Source organism: Ostrea edulis, chromosome 6 (genome assembly GCF_947568905.1).
Source record: "Ostrea edulis chromosome 6, xbOstEdul1.1, whole genome shotgun sequence".
Lineage (NCBI taxonomy): Eukaryota > Metazoa > Mollusca > Bivalvia > Ostreida > Ostreidae > Ostrea > Ostrea edulis.
Genome location: NC_079169.1, coordinates 87531522 through 87555038, shown reverse-complemented (window position 1 = coordinate 87555038; position 23517 = coordinate 87531522). Strand labels below are relative to the sequence as shown.

At 35.2% G+C, this 23517-nt stretch overlaps 2 protein-coding genes and 1 pseudogene across 2 annotated transcripts; 1 reads left to right on the top strand and 2 right to left on the bottom strand.

Annotated features, from left to right (window-relative positions):
* Positions 1-5120: 5120 nt before the first annotated feature.
* LOC130047442 (lectin BRA-3-like) lies at positions 5121-6809 on the bottom strand. The gene is made up of 5 exons (XM_056142515.1): positions 6717-6809; positions 6411-6499; positions 6201-6306; positions 5855-6083; positions 5121-5224 (listed from the first exon to the last, which is right to left on the bottom strand). Exons 1-5 carry the CDS (start codon positions 6757-6759, stop codon positions 5191-5193), a joined length of 501 nt encoding a protein of 166 aa, XP_055998490.1. The 5' UTR covers positions 6760-6809; the 3' UTR covers positions 5121-5190.
* Positions 6810-7828: 1019 nt separating this feature from the next.
* LOC125647450 (C-type lectin domain family 4 member E-like) lies at positions 7829-20077 on the top strand. Its single transcript, XM_048874124.2, has 9 exons — positions 7829-7927; positions 8160-8248; positions 8386-8491; positions 8632-8854; positions 18172-18278; positions 18490-18578; positions 18683-18788; positions 18906-19134; positions 19965-20077. Exons 1-9 carry the CDS (start codon positions 7885-7887, stop codon positions 19996-19998), a joined length of 1026 nt encoding a protein of 341 aa, XP_048730081.2. The 5' UTR covers positions 7829-7884; the 3' UTR covers positions 19999-20077.
* Positions 14616-17160, bottom strand: LOC125647998 (alpha-N-acetylgalactosamine-specific lectin-like; annotated as a pseudogene).
* Positions 20078-23517: the final 3440 nt, after the last annotated feature.

The following is a 23517-nucleotide window of genomic DNA, read 5'->3' as shown; positions in this document are numbered from 1 at the left end:
ACAATCAACAGTCATACAGATTGAGATAAGACAACCAGCTGTCATACAGATTGAGATAAGACAACCAGCTGTCATACAGATTGAGATAAGACAACCAACTGTCATACAGATTGAGACAAGATTCTGCTTCATACTTAGATATTTTATTGAAAGTAGACATTAACGGCAAACTGACGACTCAACTGTATGACAAACGGAATGATTTCAGCTTCTCCATCGTCAACTTCCCATATTTGTGTAGCAATATTCCATTAATACCTGCATATGGTGTTTATATATCTCAACTGATTCGATATGCAAGAGCTTGTTCTGGGTATAGTCAGTTTTTAAATCGAGGTAAGCTACTGACAAACAAGTTGATGGTACAGGGATTTCAACAGTCTCGATTGAAGTCAGCATTTCGCAAATTCTATGGTCGTTATAACGATCTGGTTCGTCAATACAACCTCACATTGGGTCAAATGCTGTCTGACGTGTTTCATACCGATTGTTAAGCCGTTCTTGGCACACTGATTTTGACTGCGGATAACTCCGTTTACCTGATCAGGATATAGGGCTCACGGCGGGTGTGACCGGTCAACAGGGGATGCTTACTCCTCCTAGGCACCTGATCCCACCTCTGGTGTGTCCAGGGGTCCGTGTTTTCCCAACTATCTATTTTGTATTGGTTGTAGGTGTTATGAGATTGATCACTGTTCGTTATCTTCACCGTGCATGTAGTCAAGACCAAGAGTTGAAAATATATTTCAAAGAATAGATTAAAACGATTGATATTTCGCACAACCATCAAAATAATTTCGACGTTAAATAAATCCACACATATTTCGGAGTATGAAATGATATTTTTCAGACATGCATAGGTATTTATAAATGCACATTGAAAACAATTTGTAATTAAAAATATCATATTATCGTAATTATTTATTTCGTAGTTTCTTTGCATTAAAATAGTTAATTCTCTAACTAATATCACCTCAGCTGCTGAACGTCCATATTGAATATATACTACACTACACCAAAATGCACTTTATCATAAGGTGTGAACCGACTACACCAGGTATACAGCGGTGTAATCAAATGAAGCCCATCCATACAGATTGAGAGGAAACAAACGACAGCCATACAGATTGAGAGGAAACAAACGACAGCGATACAGATTGAGACAGGACAGTCGACAGTCATAGTGATTTATACATGTTAACGAAAATATAAACACATCGAGGTAAAGATTGATGTAAAACTTACACGGTACCAATTTTGATGCACCAGATGCGCATTTTGACAAATAATGTATCTTCATTGTAGGAGTTATGAGATTGATCACTGTTCGTTATCTTCACCTTGCATGCTCAACCGAAATGTTTGAAATCCGAAATAGCATCACGGAAGAGACATTATTTGTCGAAATGCGCATCTGGTACATCAAAATTGGTACCGTATAAGTTTTACATTATGACCCCTGCGTCGAGACCTCTGCTGGTGGACTGTTAGTCCCCCAGAGTCTCTACAGCCCAGTAGCTAAATACTTCGTTACTAGCTTGAAAATACGGATGTATATTTAATTCCTGTTATAAAATTTAGAAATTAATTTGAATATTAAGGATTATCTCCCTCACGCATAGCTCTTATCCTTAGATGAATTTTACTCCACTTTTTAGGCACTCTGTTTCCCCCTAAAATAGCTCTAAAACTTCATTGCTATTTCGAATTTCAAACATTTCGGTTGAGCATCAATGAAGATACATTATTTGTTGAAATGCGCATCTGGTGCATCAAAATCAATCTTTACCTTCATGTGTTTACATTTTCGTTAACATGTATAAATCACTATGACTGTTGATTGTCCTGTCTCAATCTGTATCGCTGTCGTTTGTTTCCTCTCAATCTCTATGGCTGTCGTTTGTTTCCTCTCAATCTGTATGGTTGGTCTTCATTTCATAACACCGTTATATACCCGGTGTAGTCGGTTTACACCTTATGATAAAGTGCATTTTGGTGTAGTGTAGTATATATTCAATTTGAACTTTCGGCAGCTGAGGTGATATTAGTTAGAGAATTAACTATTTTAATGCAAAGAAACTACAAAATAAATGATTACGAGAATATAATATTTTTACTGACAAATTGTTTTCAATGTGCATTTATAAATACCTATGCATGTCTGAAAAATATCATTTCATACTCCAAAATATGTTTGAATTTATTTGACGTCGAAATTATTTTGATGGTTGTGCGAAATATCAATCGTTTTAATCTATTCTTTGAAATATATTTTCAACTCTTGTTAATGACTACATACAATACACTGAAATTATTCTCTTATAATTTAATTCATATTGTATTCTAGTCTCTGATTGGTCAAATTTAAATTGAGGAGCGCAGATTATTTTTGTATAACCTGGTTTGGTATGGGGACATGCCCCTTGACAACCAGTTGCCGGAACTATTTTTCTCTCTTGAAATTTACATTGCAGCAATCTTTTGGGCCTTGCATTTGGAATAGAAAGTCAACGCGTGCAATACGATATTTTGGTTTAATATACATATTTTTTTCTCCTTGTCAATTACCATCTACTTGTACGCAAATCACTGTTGGAAAAGATCTTTCTCTGTGTCATGGTCGAATAATAGGTAAAGCCAAAGAAATTATATTCGAATTAATTATTTACCAAGTAAACAGAAGCCTGCTCATTTTGATATACATTTCTCCTTGGGGAAGGGGGTTGCTTCATTGCTTGATCTGCCTTTCAAAAAAACAATCATACGTCATATTTCATATCAGATGACGTCAGTCACATTGAGCTGTGGATCGCAATTAATCACTTGTTTGTATATTTCTTGTGTCGGACTTACTATTAGCGACAACGTTGCATGCAAGGGTAAGTTTTCATGTAGTCTACTTCAAAGTCGATCTTTAAGGGCAGCAAAATACGCATTGCATTCATAGCCTACACATATTTTCTGTCCCAACGAACTTCAAACTTCACCTTCAATTACTACATTTACAATAATTTGATAAATAGGCTCAAAAGAACTAATATTGCTACCTTCACAGCTAGACGCTTCGTCATGCTAAGTGAGTCATTTTGCGGCTCAGTTGACTTGTATTTTTCAAAATTTATGTACATTTTAATAAACGAATGTTAGTACATTTGTCTTTTGCATTAAATTATAATTATAATCTGTTTGACAGTTGATTATCTTATCTCAATCTGTATGACAGTTAATTGTCTTATCTCATTCTATATGACTATCGATTGTCTTATCTAACTCTGTACGACTGTTGATTATCTTATCTCAATCTGTGTGACAGTTAATTATCTTGTATCAATCTGTATTACAGTTAATTATCTTGTCTCAATCTGTATGACAGCTAATTATCTTGTCTCAATCTGTTTGACAGTTAATTATCTTGTCTCAATCTGTATGACAGTTAATTATCTTTTCTCAATCTGTATGACAGTTAATTATCTTGTCTCAATATGTATAACAGTTAATCATCTTGTCTCAATCTGTATGACAGTTAATTATCTTATCTCATTCTGTATGACGGTTGATTATCTTGTCTCAATCTGTATGACTGTTGATTGTCTTATCTCAATCTGTATGACAGTTGATTATCTTGTTTCAATCTGTATGAGTGTTGATTATTTTTGTCTCAATCTGTATGACATTTAATTCTCTTATTTCAAACTGTATGAGAGTTGATTATGTTGTTTCAATCTGTATGACAGTTGATTATCTTATCTCATTCTGTATGACTTTTGATTGTCTTATCTCAATCTGTATGACAGTTACCTGTCTTATCTCATTATGTATGACTGTTAATTATCTTGTCTCAATCTGTATGACAGTTAATTATATCATCTCATTCTGTATGACAGTTAATTATTTTGTCTCAATCTGTATGACAGTTGATTATCTTATCTCATTCTGTATGACAGATAATTATCTTGTCTCTATCTGTATGACAGTTAATTATCTTTTCTCAATCTGTATGACAGTTAATTATTTTGTCTCAATCTGTATGACAGTTAATTATCTTGTCTCAAAATGTATTAGAGTTGATTATCTTGTCTCAATTTGTATAACAGTTGATTATCTTATCTCAATCTGCATGACAGTTAATTATCTTGCCTTAAAATGTATTACAGTTGATTATCTTGTCTCAATCTGTATGACAGTTGATTATTTTATCTCATTCTGTATGACAATTATTTTGTCTCCATCTGAATGACAGTTAATTATATTGTCTCATTCTGTATGACAGTTAATTATCTTGTCTCAATCTGTATGACATTTGATTATTTTATCTCATTCTGTTTGACAGATAATTATCTTGTCTCTATCTGTATGACAGTTAATTATCTTTTCTCAATCTGTATGACAGTTAATTATCTTGTCTCAATCTGTATGACAGTTAATTATCTTGTCTCATTCTGTATGACAGTTAATTATCTTGTCTCATTCTGTATGACTGTTGATTATCTTATCGCGTTCTGTATGATAGTTGATTATGTTGTTTCAATTTGTATGACAGTTGATTGTGTCTTATCTCAATCTGTATGACAGTTGATTGTCTTTTCTCAATCTGTATGACAGTTGATTATGTTGTCTCAATCTGTATGACAGTTGGTTGTCTTATCTCAATATGTATGACAGTTGGTTGTGTCTTATATCATTCTGTATGACTGTTGATTGTGTTATCTCAATCTGTATGACAGTTGATTGTGTTATCTCATTCTGTATGACTGTCGATTATCTTGTCTCAATCTGTATAACAGTTGATTGTCTTGTCTCAATCTGTATGACAGTTGATTATCTTGTCTCGATTAGTATGACAGTTGAATGTCTGCTCTCAATCCATGTGTCTATATGTATGTACTATCGAATTCCCATTGTCAATACGTATGAACTGTTGATTGCCTTCTCTCAGAATACATTTACTGTTAATTTGTAACAATTCTTCTTTACCTCTATTCAATCTTTATGAATCTTACTTAACCTCTAATCAGTTTGACTTTTCTATTTGAATACCTTTTTCAGGTATAATCATTCTTGAAAATAATTATTTGACATTATGTGAATAAATACCATATTTTTTAAAGATTTAGCAGACAAAAAATAAGATAATTTATTTGTACAGTATATACATATAACACACAAAATACAATAATAATGCATTACTCTTTATCCAACAATCGGAATGTGAATCTCAGCAGCACTACAATACAAAAAAACATGTGAATAGCTTTATTTCTAAGCTGAAAGATGTGTATCACTTCTTAGAAACTCCTACAGAAATATTAACATGATTTTACGATGCAATAAAACTTATAAAACAGCGATAATCCATGAAGTCGATATACATGTACCATGATAATTCACGGAATCCACATTGGTGTTCATGATGCTATGATGGAATAACAATCATTATGTCCGACATCAAGCATTTAGAAAGAATAAAGCGATCTAATGGTAAAGTTGGAACGGTTTTAGTGAAACGTAATATCCTGAATCAAAGCATTGAAAATCTTAATTCAGAGATGATAATTGTGTATTACTACAGATACAAGAAGCTGCTTTATTTCACCACATTTATTCAAGAATATCAAACTTATATCGTCTGCAACTGCCTCCGACAAAATTAAGAATCTGTAATCAACCTGGGGTACCTGTAAAATAATCGACTGGGATCGAGATATAGGGCTCACGGCGGGTGTGACCGGTCGACATTCGATGCGTACTAGTTTTAGTAAGACGATATCAACATCATGAGATGTAAATGATATCAATAATTCCCTACCTAAATCTTTGAAGGATGTAATATGATAAAACAAAAGTGAAAACATACGGCATTTCGCAGATATACGTGTTCAGATCAGTGCAGGGGTCATCTGACCACGTCATGTCAAACCCTTGACCTGGATCGTTTCTAATGACAACACAATTTTCATTTCCCCATCGGTTGTTGGGCTGGTCGGGACCCCAGTTCAAATAAGTGGCATTCTGTCCAGAAGAAATCCATACAAATTCGCCCTCGTTGACAATATCGTTGACACCAATATAGTAAGCATTAGATCCTGGAATGTAATGGAACGACAGAGTAGAGTACAATTATAGTTTTGAGTCGATCTTAATGTATATCAATCACAAGGGAAAAGGTATCTGTTTTGGGTTTTGAAAGGAGATGGACATACCGGAGTGCCTAATCAGGTTGGCCAGATAGTTTTGTGTGTTGGCGCCATCTATGGTGGCAATGGAGGCAGGTCTACGGTACTGGACTCCTAGCATTTCACAGAGTATCTGCAAGAAAGCGATGACGTCATTCTACACACATGAAGACATTTATCAAGGACGATTATCTTTGAAATAATGTCTTTTGTAGAAAGAGAATAACGGATATTTACCAGAGCGTCCGAAAACGTCTCATTGTCTCTACTGAAGAAGTAACATTTGTCCCTATGTCCAGACCAATGTGCAGGACAGGCAGCGAACACTAGAAGAGAGTTCAGAATTGTTAGTAGGCAGAACTGAAAATAAAATTCATTTATTTCTAATCTTTCTTAGTAATTTGAAAAAGCAAACAGAAAAATTTATTAGTAAGCTGTGACCTCCAATTTATCCGGTCCCTGGTAATTTAAGGCTCTTTTTAAAAAAATTGCGGTAAAATGCTGATATTAATGATGATACAATCAACATCCTTATAAACATACCTGTGGTCATCGCTGCGAGAAAGATGAGGAGCTGGATATTCATTTTGGACGGTTGATTAATAATGATCTGCAGAGAAACCAATTTCTTGCTTTTATATAGTGGTGTAATTTTGATAAGATTTTAGGTTCGTGAAGAAAGGTAAGGAAATAGAACATAATCAAACAGGATTATGTTGACGGAGAAAGATCACAATGTAGAACATTGTCAAGACGTCATGTCCACTACCTATACGTGATGCACGTTTCAGATTATCTAAATATGCAATTCTTTCTCGTTAGTGGAAACTGAAATATCATATATTCTAGTTTTCGTGATTTGGTTGACCGACTTTCACCCACGTACAAAGCAAATGGTGCACTAGTAAATTTGTTTTAAAAAATACCAATTTATACCATGTAGAGTAGTGCAAATAAAATATCTTTAGACAAATAAAATTAACGAAATAGTCTACATTACGTTTCTTAAGTAAAGGTGTTTTTATATCCACAAATACAACTCATCAACGTAAGATATCTTAAAGTCATGGAAACGGAATTAAAAACCCTAAATCTGATGCTTTTTGCCTTAAGCTGGTGGTGCCTCTAATTCAGCAAAATATTCTAGCGGGACATACAACTGCAAACAGTGAATGACTGGGAGAGTTACAGTATGCTCACAGAGGTATCTAAATACAATTATTATTGCGACACATTGTATATACTGATTATCAACTACAAATTATAGAATTAAGAAAGTTACATGATTTTCATTTGTTCATGCTATGTACTTCGAAATTAATGTCCTACATTCATCCAAACCCACATGCATTGTTATATTTTTCATTCTGTTTTGAATTCACCCTCAAACCTTTATTGCTCCTGTAAAGAAATCAAAATTGGGACCAAATTCCCCCAATATGTAATGATTATGATAAACAGTGTTATCATGTTGTCATGCAGTATATATTGATAATTTTCGTTTCCTTTAATGTCGTGTAGTCAAATCTTACGCCTACTAAATTAAACGTGATGATTGTAAGGTCTTCATCCACCTAGGAGATGTGAATGGTGTTCTTCTTTAGGTTCTACATTATAACCTTTCTCTCCGTGACTTCTTATCAAAATTGCAGCACTATATAAGTGCACCAACTTGGTTTCTCTACAGATTACAAATAATCAACCGTCCAAAATGAATATTCAGCTCCTCATCTTTCTCACAGCACTGACCACAGGTAAGTTTATTTGGATGCATATTCTATTCAAGTACTAAAGAATGGCAGAAACTGTTCTTTGATTTTAATCATTTGTGAATTTCATTTGAAGTACTCTACATTTTTCAAATATTCGGATTCTTGGAAAAGTTTCCTTTAGTTTCATTTGAGTTTCTGTTTCGGGAGGTGGGGTATATGGTTTGTTTTCAGACATACACATGTATGATTACATTATTTTAATCTTTGATTGAAGTATTCGCTGTTTGTCCCACTAACTGGAGTGCACACAATGACAGATGTTTCTTCCTCAGCAAAGACAACGAGACGCTTGCCGGAGCACTGGTAAACATTCATTTCTCTGTCCTTACATTCATTAAATATACTCTAGAATCGTCATTCATGACATGTTACAGATATTGCATAAAATCTCAAAGCTGTAATTGATGACGAATAACACAGACTCTCTTCTTTTCCTTAAGAAACTCTGCCAAGCAATTGGTTCTCAGTATGGCAGGACTGCGTCTTTGGCCACAGTGGACGATGTCGCGACACAGAAATTTCTTGAAAACCCCGTCAAACAGTCTGGTTTGTGATTCCTCAATGTTTATTCCAAGAGCAAATATTTCTATTTAAAAAGAATGTAAATGAATACCCTTGTCACAATGAAATATTTGATATTCCTATTTGAATTCACTTACATATTGATAACTTTGTCTACATATTAGGATACCATGGTTTCTACATTGGTTTAACTGATATCGTCGAAGAAGATACATTTGTTTGGATATCCTCCGGTAAAACTGCTACCTATACCAACTGGGGTACCATCCAGCCTAACAACAGATATGGAAACGAAAATTGTGTAGTCTTTCGAAATGAACCAGGCTATGTAATGACGTGGACAGATGATCCTTGCACCGATCTCAACAATTATATATGTGAAATGGCGTAGGTTTTATTCATTCTCTTCCATATCACTAGTTTCATTTTGATGGAAGTCACCTGAGCTTAAGACATGGCCTTGCTTTTCTGATCCAAGTAGTCCCATCATCATTCTAATTCTCTTTCGTTGGTATTTTATTTACTGTGTAGAAGGAATTTTCAGAATATTCTTCATTTCCTCTCTACACACCACATTAGAAATTTAAGCATACTAGGTACAACATGACCGCCGTTAAGGTCAATTAAGACCAAGGGAGATTTAAATTGAAGTGGTAATAGGGTGATATTGAAGATGAAGCATTTAGATAAGATCCTTACAAATAAGAGGAGGGTGAAGTTGGTGTGTTAAAATAAGGGTAAGATCAAATTGACATATCAAGACGTCTACAAATTGAGAACAAAAGGGTTAGGTCATGAAAATTTCGACTCAAATAATGATGGAAGGAAGTGATAACATGCCTGTATCGGGGACATAATTATAGCATAAGTCTCATTACTGTATCAGTAGATTTAATCCAGTAACTGTGGTGACCATTGGACATTAAATTATCATTTTATTGAGCATATATCGTGATTTTCTGTTCCATAAATCTAAATTGTTGAAATGACATAGTGTTACCGCTATTCTGTGATTAATATCGTTCACTCAGATGTCGAAATTAGTCTTTATAATATGAATTTCATGAATTCTATTTGTTCTCTTGACATGTTGGTTCAATAATTTCCCAGTAGTATGTTAGATGATTAATATTTTAAACAACTAAATTAAGATCAATCTATATTACAGGCACCACGGTATACAAATGTGTACATTTGTTATCAAATTGCTTTAACATTTGTGAGGTGTTAGCCATTTTTCATATTTCTGATTTAATTCTCCCAACAAAATAATCATTGAAGGCAGTATTTGTTCCGTGTACACTCCTGTAATATTACTGTTCTAGAAGACTGAATGAAAGCTGGTTTTCACAACATATCTTTGACATTGTATCTTTTATGTTTGATTCTCTGGAGATCGTGACTTTCTGACACACACATATATATAGATCAGTTGTGTGATAAATATACCAAAGTATATATAATTGCTGTGTTAATTCTATTGTTTTGTAGTGTTGCTGAGATTCACGTACGCCATGCTGTATAAAGATGTCCTTCCTCTAACTTGTATTCTGTGTTTTGAATGTGTTCAATAAACAATTAACAAATCAATTCATTTTTTTCTTTAAATCAATTCAGTACTTCTGTACAAAATGCCAAAGATTTAAGAGAAGCTGAGTGTTATGGAATGGTAGAGAAGTTTGAAATATTGTTGTAGATTATTTTGAGCATTGGGTCAAGGGATACTTACGATATATCTTGCTCTATATCTTGATCAGGTAAACAGAGTGATCCGTAGTCAAAATCAGTGAGCCAAAACGGCCTAAGAATGGTGTCAAACAAGTCAGATAGTGTTCATTTTACCCACATATCGTAGTTGTAAATTAGATCGTTATAACGACAATACAATTGCGAAATGCTGAATTTAAACGAGATTATTGAAACCACTATAACAAAAACTTATTTGTCAGTAGTCTGGCTCCATTTAAGAATTATCATACGCAGAAGATGCTATTGTTTATCGAACCAGTTGAAAGACATAAATATCATATGCAGGTGATTTTGTAATATTGCTACATGATTACGGGAAGTTGACGATGGAAAAGCTGAAGTCATCTCGTTTGTTGAGTTTTACATTGCTGTTTCCAATCAACTTCAATAAAATATCCAAGTGGAAGCAGACGTAGAAGACTTTGTTGTGTTTCTTGCTTCGAACTCACTGGGATAAATATATCCAATCAACATATGAATGAAAATGAGTATCATTAATAGATAAAACGTCGTCGATTTGTCTAAATGTGGAGTTGAAGGTCACAGCGATATGTTTTCTTCTCATGTAGAGGCTTTTGGAGAGATTTGCTTTATAAGAATGCAAAAACATGTCAGCTAGTGAAGGAGTACAATTCGTACCCATAGGAATTCCAACAGAGTGTTGGAAGACCTAATCACCAAAGACTACTTAGATACTGTCAAGGAGGAACTCCATCATATTCTTGATACATATATCAACTTCAGAGTACCTGTGCGTAGAATCAGAGTAGCATTAAACAAAGTAATTTTTAGGAAACTGATCACAAGATATAAATATTCCCATGGGATGATTTCAGATTCTCCATCGTCAACTTCCCATACTTATGTAGCAATATTTCATTATCACCTGTATATGGTGTTTATATATCTCAAATGATTCGATATGCAAGAGCTTGTTCTGGGTATAGTCAGTTTTTAAATCAAGGTAAGCTGCTGACAAACAAGTTAATGGTACAGAGGTTTCAACAGTCTCGATTGAAGTCAGCATTTTGCAAATTCTATGGTCGTTATAGTGATCTAATTCGTCAATACAATCTATCATTAGGTCAAATGCTGTCTGACGTGTTTTATACTAATTGTTAGGCCGTTCTTGGCACACTGATTTTGACTATGGATAATTCCGTCTACCTGATCAGGATATAGGGCTCACAGCGGTTGTGACCGGTCAACAGAGGATGCTTACTTTATATATATATATATATATATATATATATATATATATATATATATATATATATAATTAAATGTGTATCATGAAAGGTGAAGATAACGAACAGTGATCAATCTCATAACTCCTACAAGCAATACAACATAGATAGTTGGGCAAACACTGACCCCTGGACACACCAGAGGTGGGAGCAGGTGCCTAGCAGGAGTAAGCATCCTCTGTCAACTAGTCACACTCGATGTGAGCCCTATATCCTGATCAGGCAGCATCATTTGTATTTAGTCATCGTTGGATGCAAGGTGAAGATAACGAACAGTGATCAATGCAAGGTGAAGATAACGAACAGTGATCAATCTCATAACTCCTACAAGTAATACAAAATAGATAGTTGGGCAAACACTGACCCCTGGACTCACCAGAGGTGGGATCAGGTGCCTAGGAGGAGTAAGCATCCCCTGTTGACCGGTCACACCCGACGTGAACCCATATCCTGATCAGGTAAACGGAGTTATCCGCAGTCAAAATCAGTGTGACAAGAACGACTTAACAATCGGTATGAAACACGTCAGACAGCATTTGGCCCAATGCAAGGTTGTATTAACGAACTAGATCGTTATAACGACCATAGAATTTGCGAAATGCTGACTTCAATCGAGACTGTTGAAATCCCTGTACCATCAACTTGTTTGTCAGTAGCTTACCTCGATTTAGAAACTGACTATACCCAGAACAAGCTCTTGCCTATCGAATCAGTTGAGATATATAAACACCATATGCAGGTGTTAATGGAATATTGCTACATAAATGTGGGAAGTTGAGGATGGAGAATCTGAAATCATTCCGTTTGTCATTTAGTGGATATAATTTTTCTACTTATTTCCTATACCATGGATATTGTGTGCAATTTAATATATATATATATATATATATATATATATATATATATATATCTCCAAATTGTGTTTTTAAAAAATCACAGTGTCCGGTATAAAATATTAAAAGAAATATAATAAACAGTACACAAAGTTAAAATTTTAACGCAAGCGCTTTCATTTTATAATCCTCAGGCGTTACATCTTAAAATAGTTTTGAAATGGCCAGACCTAATAAAGGCGTCCTAACATTTCACATAGATAACGACGTCATAAACGAATGAAAGGAAAAGATTTTTACGTTAAGCATATTATGCCGTCATATATAATAACAGTACACATATTTCACAGTAAGCTATTGAGAGCCGGTTTTAAAGTCTTGATAAAGTGTCCTTCTTTTTCTCGTCGGGAAATAGTATTTTCTGTATAAAGTTTATAAAACGGAAATACACTGAATTGTCCGTGTGCCACACACATCTACATGTATATGTTTACTAACTTTAATTTTTCTGTATTCGGGTGCTGAAAAGTATTGTTTCTGAAATCGTATAAGAGGTCGCAGAGTAGTTCCAGTTTCACCGATATAATGTTTTCCACAGCCAGCACATGTTATAACATAAATTAAATTTTTGGTGGAACACGTCATATCTGAATTTACCGTAAATTCCTTGTTGTTGAATTGGAACGAATTTCCTTCAATTAAATATGGACACGTTCCGCATCGACGATCGTCAGATTTGGTAACGGTGAAATTTTTTCTTAGCTTTAACTGCTGTGAAGAGAAAAATAAATGTGCGAGAAGTGTAATACTCGTATATCAAATATGGATTCTAAACAAATTTGAACGAACGTTTAGCAAACCTGAAATAACAAAACTTTTCCCAAAATCAATAGCATTGAAAAGTGACATTTCAACATTTCACACCATTTCTCACAATGAATTAAAGAATGAGGTCTTCGACATAATAAACAGTGCTTCGTCAATAAAAATGGAAAACGGAAATATTTATATCTTGTGATCAGTTTCCCAAAAATAACTTTCTTTAATACTAATCTGATTCTACGCACAGGTACTCTGAAGTTGATACATGTACCAAGAATATGCTGGAGTTCCTCGTTGACAGTATCTTCGCAGTCTTTGGTGATTAGGTCTTCCAACACTCTGTTGGAATTCCCATCGGTACGAATTGTACTCCTTCACTAGCTGACATGTTTTTGCATTCTTATAAGGCAAATCTATCCAAAAGCTTCTACACGAGAAGAAAACATATCGCTGTGACCTTCAACACCACATTATGACCCCTGGGTCGAGGCCTCTGCTGGTGGACTGTTAGTCTCTACAGCCCAGTAGCTAAGTACTTCGTTACTAGCTAGAATACGGATGTATATTTAATTGCTGTTATAAAATTTAGAAATTAATTTGAATATTAAGGATTATCTCCCTCACGAATAGGTCTTATCCTTAGACGAATTTGACTCCACTTTTTTTGGCACACTGTTTTTCCCTATAATAGCACTAAAACTTCACAGTTAATTCGGATTTCAAACATTTCGGTTGCACATCACTGAAGAGACAATATTTGTCAAAATGCGCATCTGGTGCATCAAAATTGATACCGTATAAGTTTTACATTTAGACATATCGACGACGTTTTATCTATTAATGATATTCATTTTCATTCATATGTTGATTGGATATATTCATCCCAGTGAATTCGAAATAAGAAACACAACAAAGACTTCTACGTCTGCTTCCACTTGGATTATTTTATTGAAGTTGATTGGAAACGGCAATGCAACAACTCAACAAACGAGATTACTTCAGCTTCTCTATCGTCAACTTCCCGTAATCATGTAGCAATATTCCAAAATCACCTGCATATGATGTGTATGTCTTTCAACTGGTTCGATAAACAATAGCATCTTCTGCGTATGATAATTCTTAATTGAGGCAGACTACTGACAAATAAGTTTTTGTTATAGTGGTTTCAATAATCTCGTTTAAAGTCAGCATTTCGCAATTGTATTGTCGTTATAACGATCTAATTTACAACTACGATATGTGAGTAAAATGAACACTGTATGACTTGTTTGACACCATTCATAGGCCGTTTTGGCACACTGATTTTGACTTCAGATCACTCTGTTTACTTGATATAGAGCAAGATATAGAGTAAGCATCCCTTAACCCAATGCTCAGAATAATTTGCAATATTTGAAACTTCTCTACCATTCCATAACACTCAGCTTCTCTGAAATTTTTCCATTTTTATTCTTTTTGTAAAGAAGTACTGAATTAATTTGAAGAAGAAAAAATGAATTGATTGGTTAATTGTTTATTCAACACATTCGAAACACACAATATAAGTTAAAGTAAGGACGACTTTATTCAGCATGGCGTACGTGAATCTCAGCAACACTACAAAACAGTAGAATAAACACAGCAATTATATATACTCTGGCATTTTTATATATGCAAGGTGAAGATAACGAACAGTGATCAATATCATAACTCCTACAAGCAATACAAAATAGATAGTTGGAAAAACACGGACCCCTGGACACACCAGAGGTGGGATCAGGTGCCTAGGAGGAGTAAGCATCCCCTGTTTTATATATATATATATATATATATGTGTGTGTGTGTGTGTGTGTGTGTGTGTGTGTGTGTGTGTGTGTTAGAAAGTCACGATCTCCAGAGAATCAAACATAAAAGATACAATGTCAAAGATATGTTGTGAAAACCAGCTTTCAGTTAGTATTCTAGAACAGTAATATTACAGGAGTGTACACGGAACAAATACTGCCTTCAATGATTATTTTGTTGAGAGAATTAAATCAGAAATATAAACAATGGCTAACACCTCAGAAATGTTAAAGCAATTTGATAACAAATGTACACATTTGTATACCGTGATGCCTGTAACATAGACTGATCTTAATTTAGTTGTTTAAAATATCAATCATTACATACTACTGGGAAATTATTGAACCAACATGTCAAGAGAACAAATAGAATTCATGAAATTCATATTATAAAGACTAATTTCGACATCTGGGTGAACAATATTAATCACAGAATAGCGGTAACTCTATGTCATTTCAAGAATTTAAAGTTATGGAACAGAAAATCACGATATATACTCAATAAAATGATAATTTAATGTACAATGGTCACCACAGTTACTGGATTAAATCTACTGATACAGTAATGAGACTTATGCTATACTTATGTCCCCGATACACGCGTTTTATCATTTCCTTCCATCATTATTTAAGTCGAACTTTTCATGACCTAACCCTTTTGTTCTCAATTTGTAGACGTCTTGATACGTCAATTTGATCCTACCCTTATTTCAACGCACCAACTTCACCCTCCCCTTATTTTAACACACCAACTTCACCCTCCCCTTATTTTAACACACCAACTTCACCCTCCCCTTATTTTAACACACCAACTTCACCCTCCCCTTATTTTAACACACCAACTTCACCCTCCTCTTATTTGTATGAATGTTTTCTGATTGCTTCATCTTAGGGGGGTGTTTTACCACTTCAATTTAAATCTCCCTTGGTCTGAATTGACCTTAGCGGCGATCATTTTGTACCTAGTTTGCTTGAATTTCTAAATTGGTGTGTAGAGAAGAAATGGAGAATATTTTGAAAATTCCTTTTACACAGTAAATAAAATACCAACGAAAGAGAATTAGAATGATGATGGGACTACTTGGATCAGAAAAGCAAGCCCGTGTCTTAAGCTCAGATGACTTCCATCAAAATGAAACTAGTGGTATGGAAGAGAATGAATAAAACCTACGCCATTTCACATATATAATTGTTGAGATCGGTGCAAGGATCATCTGTCCACGTCATTACATAGCCTGGTTCATTTCGAAAGACCACACAATTTTCGTTTCCATATCTGTTGTTAGGCTGGATGGTACCCCAGTTGGTATAGGTAGCAGTTTTACCGGAGGATATCCAAACAAATGTATCTTCTTCGACGATATCAGTTAAACCAATGTAGAAACCATGGTATCCTAATATGTAGATTAAGTTATCAATATGTAAGTGAATTTAAATAGGAATTTCAAATATTTCATTGTGACAAGGGCATTACATTACATTTTTTTTTAAATAGAAATATTTGCTCTTGGGATAAACATTGAGGAATCACAAACCAGACTGTTTGACGGGGTTTTCAAGAAATTTCTGTGTCGCGAATCGTCCACTGTGGCCAAAGACGCAGTCCTGCCATACTGAGAACCAATTGCTTGGCAGAGTTTCTTAAGGAAAAGAAGAGAGTCTGTGTTATACGTCATCAATTACAGCTTTGAGATTTGTTGCAATCTGTGTAACATGCCATGAATGACGATTCTAGAGTAGATTTAATGTATGTAAGAACAGAGAAATTAATGTTTACCAATGCTCCGGCAAGCGTCTCGTTGTCTTTGCTGAGGAAGAAACATCTGTCATTGTGTGTACTCCAGTTCGTGGGACAAACAGCGAATACTTCAATCAAAGATTAAAATCATGTAATCATACATGTGTAGGTCTGAAAACAAACCATATACCCCACCTCCCGAAACAGAAAGTCAAATGAAACTAAAGGAAACTTTTCCAAGAATCCGAATATTTGAAAAATGTAGAGTACTTCAAATGAAATTCACAAATGATTAAAATCAAAGAACAGTTTCTGCCATTCTTTAATACTTGAATAGAATATGCATCCAAATAAACTTACCTGTGGTCAGTGCTGTGAGAAAAATGAGGAGCTGAATATTCATTTTGGACGGTTGATTATTTGTAATCTGTAGAGAAACCAAGTTGGTGCACTTATATAGTGCTGCGATTTTGATAAGAAGTCACGGAGAGAAAGGTTATAATGTAGAACCTAAAGAAGAACACCATTCACATCTCCTAGGTGGATGAAGACCTTTCAATCATCACGTTTAATTTAGTAGGCGTAAGATTTGACTACACGACATTGGGTGAAAGGAAATGAAGATAATCAATGTATACTGCATGACAACATGATAACACTGTTTATCATAATCATTACATATTGGGGGAATTTGGTCCCAATTTTGATTTCTTTACAGGAGCAATAAAGGTTTTATGGTGAATTCAAAACGGAATGAAAAATATAACAATGCATGTGGGTTTGGATGAATGTAGGACATTAATTTCGAAGTACACAACATGAACAAATGAAAATCCTGTAACTTTCTTGATGAATTAGTTTATAATTTCTAGTTGATAATCAGTATATACAATGTGTCGCAGTAATACTTGTATTTAGATACCCCTGTGAGCATACTGTAACTCTCCAAGTCATTCACTGTTTGCAGTTGTACGACCCGTGAGAATATTTTGTTGAATTAGAGGCACCACCAGCTTAAGGTAAAAAGCATCAGATTTAGATATTTAATTCCGTTTCCATGATTTTAACATATCTTACGTTGATGAGTTGTATTTGTGGATATAAAAACCCCAGAAACAGAAGAATGTTTCACACTTTTATTTAAGAAAGGTGATGTAGACTATTTCGTTAATTTCATTTTTCTAATCTTATTTTATTTGAACCACTCTATAGTATAAATTGGTATTTTTGTTTTAAAAAGAGTTTCACTAGTGCACCATTTGCTTTATAAGTGAGTGAACCAAATCACGAAAACTAGAATATATGATATTTCAGTTTCCACTAACGAGAAAGAATTGCATATCTAGATTATCTGAAACGTGCATCACGTATAGGCAGTGGACACGACGTCTTGACAATGTTCTACATTGTGATCTTTCTCCGTCAACACAGTCCTGTTTGATTATGTTCTATTTTCTTACCTTTCTTCACGAACCTAAAATCTTATCAAAATTACACCACTATATAAAAGCAAGAAATTGGTTTCTCTGCAGATCATTATTAATCAACCGTCCAAAATGAATATCCAGCTCCTCATCTTTCTCGCAGCGCTGACCACAGGTACGTTTAGAAGGATGTTGATTGTATCATCATTAGTATCAGCATTTTACCGCAATAAAAAGGGGATTAAATTACCAGGGACTGGGTAAATTGGAGATCACAGTTTACTAATAAATTTTTCTGTTTGCCTTTTTAAATTACTAAGAAGGATTAGAAATAAATGAATTTTATTTTCAGTTCTGCCAACTAACAATTCTGAACTCTCTTCTAGTGTTCGCTGCCTGTCCTGCACATTGGTCTGGACATAGAGACAAATGCTACTTCTTCAGTAGAGACAATGAGACGTTTTCGGACGCTCTGGTAAATATCCGTTATTCTCTTTCTACAAAAGACATTATTTCAAAGACAATCGTCCTTGATAAATGCCTTCATGCGTGTAGAATGACATCATCGCTTTCTTGCAGATACTCTGTGAAATGCTAGGAGCCCAGTACCGTAGACCTGCATCCATTGCCACCATAGATAGCGCCAACACACAAAAATATCTAGCAAACCTGATTAGGCACTCCGGTATGTCCATCTCCATCCAAAACCCAAAACAGATACCTTTTTCCTTGTGATTGATATACATTAAGATCGACTCAAAACTATAATTGTACTCTACTCTGTCGTTCCATTACATTCCAGGATCTAATGCTTACTATATTGGTGTCAACGATATTGTCAACGAGGGCGAATTTGTATGGATTTCTTCTGGACAGAATGCTACTTATTTAAACTGGGGTCCCGACCAACCCAACAACCGATGGGGAAATGAAAATTGTGTTGTCATTAGAAACGATCCAGGTCAAGGGTTTGACATGACGTGGACAGATGATCCCTGCACTGATCTGAACACGTATATCTGCGAAATGCCGTATGTTTTCACTTTTGTTTTCTCATATTACATCCTTCAACGATTTATGTATGGAAATATTGGTATCATTTACATCTCATGATATTGATATCTTCTTACTAGTCAACTGTATCAATTTTATAACCCTATAAAGGGTACTAAAATAAGAGTTGGGCAAACACGGATCCCTGTATAGGTGGGATCAAGTAGCTAGGAATAGAAAGCATACCCTGTGGACCAGTCACAAGAGTCGATCGGTATAGTCGATCATTTTACAGATATCCGATGTTGATGGTCTCTGGCCAAAATACATATTCTTGTTATTGTCGGAGGCAGTTGCTAACGATATAGTTTTGATATTCTTGAAGACATCTGCTGAAATACAACAGATCCTTGCATCTGAAGTAATGCACAGTTATCCTATCTAAATTAAAATGTTCAACGCTTTGATTCCGAATATTACTCTTCACTGATGAAGTTTTAAGACTTGATCGTTATAACGCTTTATTTTTTTTTTTATTTTTTTTTTGAAGAATTGGTTTCAGACATAATGATTGTTATTTCATCACAGTATCATTAACACTAATGTAGACTCAGTGCATTGTCACGGTATATCGACTTCGTGCATTATCACGGTATATCTACTCTGTACATTATCACGGTATATCGACTCCGTGCAATATCACAATATATCGACTCCGTGCAATATTTCTGTTCTATGAACATCACATTCCTTGACAGTTTTATTGCATCGTAAACTGATGTTAAGATTTTCGTAGGAGTTCCTAAGAAGTGGTACAAATGTTGCAGCTTAGAAATAAAACTGTTCACGTGTTTTCTTTGCATTGTAGTGCTGCTGAGATTCACATTCCGATTCTTGGATAAAGAGTAATGCATTCTTATTGTATTTTGTGTGTTATATGTATATACTATACTGTGAAAATAAAATATTTTATCTTTTGTCTTTTAAATGTTTAAAAACGATGTTACTTATTCTATCAATGGCAAACTGACAACTCAATTGTATGACAAACGGGATGATTTCAGCTTTTCCATCTTCAACTTCCCATATTTATGTAGCAATATTCCATTATCACCTGCATATGGTGTTTATATCTCTCAACTGATTCGATAGGCAAGAGCTTGTTCTGCGTATGATCAGTTTTTAAATCGAGGCAAGCTACTGACAAACAAGTCGATGTTACATGGGTTTCAACAGTCTCGATTAAAGTCAGCGTTTCGCAAATTCTATGGTCATTATAACGATCTAGTTCGTCAATACAACCTAGCATTGGGTAAAATGCTGTCTGACGTGTTTCATACCGATTGTTAGGCCGTTCTTGGCACACGGATTTTAACTACGAATAACTCCGTTTACCTGATCAGGATATAGGGCTCACGGCGAGTGTGACCAGTCGACAGGGGATATTTACTCCTCCTAGGCACCTGATCCCACCTCTGGTATGTCCAGGGGTCCGTGTTTGCCCCAACTATCTTTTTTTAATTGCTTATAGGAGTTATGAGATTGATCACTGTTCGTTATCTTCGCCTTTCATATTGCAAAATAAATATTGAATGATTATACCTAAAAGAAGGTATTTAAATAGAATAGGAAAACTGATGTCAGAGTAAGTAAAAGTCATAGAGATCGAGACATGGCCATAGAGAATTCTTACAAATTGACAGTAAATGTACATGCATTCTGAGAGAAGGCAATCAGCAGTTCATACGTACTGACAAAGCAAAATTGACAGTGCATACAGATTGAGATAAGACAATCGACAGCCGTAGAGATTGAGACAAAGCAATCGACAATTCACACAAATTGAGACAAGACACTCGACAATTCACACAAATTGAGACAAGACACTCGACAATTCACACAAATTGAGACAAGGCACTCGACAATTCACACAAATTGAGACAAGGCACTCGACAATTCATGCAGATTGAGACAAGGCACTCGACAATTCATGCAGATTGAGACAAGGCACTCGACACTTCACGCAGATTCACTCCAGGTAATCAGCAGTTTACCATTTTGAGACAGGGCATATTGGCAGTTTATATAGATTGAGGCGAGACAACTGGCAGGTCACAAGAGGGTATTCGGCAGTTCACACTGTTTAATACAGGGAAATCGGCAGATTGCAAATTGAGACGGAGCAATAAAAATGAGCAGTTTACAAATTTAAACAGAGAAATGGGCACTTCACAAACTGAGAAAGAGGAATGGTCAGTTCACAAATGGAAACAGGGCAATGGGCAGTTCACAAACTGAGACGGGGCAATGGTCAGTTCACAAACTGAGACATAGGAATGGTCAGTTCACAAACTGAGACAGAGGAATGGTCAGTTCACAAACTGAGACGGGGCAGTCGGTGCTTCACACAGATCGATACTGACACAGTTTAAGACAGAGCAATGGGCAATTCGAGCAAAATTAGACGATACATAATGAGGACGGTGCATGTTTGCTAGGCTAAAGATTTACCAGATACCAGTCTTTAAATTGACATAAACAGTCGCCATTCAATGAATGCATAGTGAAACTGTTGTGTTATCATGTAAGGTGAAGATCACGAACAGTGATCAATCTCATAACTCCTACAAGCAATACAAAATAGATAGTTGGGCAAACACGGACCCCTGGACACACCAGAGGTGGGATCAGGTGCCTAGGAGGAGTAAGTATCCCCTGATGACCGGTCACACTCGCCGTGAGCCCCATATCCTGATCAGGTAAACGGAGTTATTCGTAGTCAAAATCAGTGTGCCAAGAACGGTTTAACAATCGGTATGAAACACGTCAGACAGCATTTGACCCAATGATAGATTGTATTGTCGAATTAGATCGTTATAGCGACCATAGAATTTGCGAAATGCTGACTTCAATCGAGACTGTTGAAATCCCTGTATCATGGGATGTGATTTAAAAGCCAACAAATATACGTAAATCCTCAACCGACTATAGCTATCTAATCAGGTTGTTTCATTTCCGTCACACCATATAAAAAGTTAGTTTAATGACATCAAGACGCGGAAGCAGGGTCTAAGCAACGTTTCTGTTCTCTGGTGTGTCATTGCCTTAATTTCCTGTTTCTTAGATCCCCTTTGGTCTGTTGTAACTGCAAAATCTCATTTCACATCACTAGTGCCGCAAGGTCTTAAAGAGTCAGAAAATCAAAGTTCGCAACTGTGTAAAATGTATTCACTGTTTAAAAACACACACCGTAAAACACTATATTAAACCTATGTATTGAGCCAAATGTGATGAACTAAGGACATCAGCTATTGATTGCATTCAAGTAAATAAAGATCTGAACTGTAGACTTAAAAGTGAGAAATATATCGATCGAAAATTTCAAATTCATGGAATTGCGAAGTTTAAAAAAAAAAACAACAACTTCGAGCAAAGTTAATGAATTGATATTTGGAGTATGAAGAAGTGAGAATAACGAACAGTGATCAATCTCACAAATCCATTAAAGTATGCTTTAGTATTTCAATCGATTATGATTAGAATCCCTACAGATAAACCGTTATATTATTTCAAGCCGTGTTTGAAGAATGACAAGATGTCGTTTACATAGTTCAGTCAATTTGTATCTTTCCTTACAAGCGTCCAACAACATTATGTACTGAAGGTAAAATAAAACAATCTTCTCTAGTTTGAAAACTGATACACAAAACGTGCAATTAGAACCGTGTACCATGCACAATTTGATAGAAAACGTTTGGACATCAGTGTAAAGGTAGCAACAACCGCGCTCGCTAGGTGGCGCGTCATGTTCTATTTTTATTTCTACAGGAAAAGTGGGACGAGGTTCCACCCTGTTTTTTACGGGCTAGTATGGATAAATCTAGAGCCTACGAATGATGCGAAGATGATCGTTCGGATCTAAAATAGCTATATTTAGCGTATCTCACGTGATTCAGCACATTCCAGAAAATCCCTTTGAGATTGAAGCGGTTAAGCAGAGCGAATATATGTAAACATTGACTTAACGGTGAAATACCGCAACAAAGAGTGACATATTAATAAATATTATGCATAAATAAAATATACTGAGGTCAAACATGGACGGTAATTGCCCGTGTTCATATAGTATTTGATTGATTTCAATATCCAAGGAAAGAGAACTCCCATTATTAACGTACACACAACGTACCGGAAGTATACAATAATACAATGTTTATACATCACATGTATTTCTGAATGATGAGTGAATCTTTATTTTCATCAGAATCTTTTTCATCACACTCACAGACTAGGTCCCCATACCTCTAGCAGTGTCAATCTGTGACTGATAGTAGTGCGGTATTTAATTTGATATAGTCTAGAGGAAATTCGAAATATGGTAGTGACATTTCTTCCTCACTGAATATTAGCTGAATTTTTAG

Excerpts from the sequence above, each read along its gene's own strand:
- LOC130047442 (XM_056142515.1), bottom strand. The coding sequence starts at position 6,759 with ATGAATATCCAGCTCCTCATCTTTCTCGCAGCGATGACCACAG. Across the intron at positions 6,307-6,410 it reads AGACGTTTTCGGACGCTCTG|ATACTCTGTGAAATGCTAGG; the intron begins GTAAATATCCGT and ends GCTTTCTTGCAG. Across the intron at positions 5,225-5,854 it reads ACGTATATCTGCGAAATGCC|TGCTGCTGAGATTCACATTC; the intron begins GTATGTTTTCAC and ends TTTGTATTGTAG.
- LOC125647450 (XM_048874124.2), top strand. The coding sequence starts at position 7,885 with ATGAATATTCAGCTCCTCATCTTTCTCACAGCACTGACCACAG. Across the intron at positions 7,928-8,159 it reads TCTCACAGCACTGACCACAG|TATTCGCTGTTTGTCCCACT; the intron begins GTAAGTTTATTT and ends CTTTGATTGAAG. Across the intron at positions 18,579-18,682 it reads AGACGTTTTCGGACGCTCTG|ATACTCTGTGAAATGCTAGG; the intron begins GTAAATATCCGT and ends GCTTTCTTGCAG.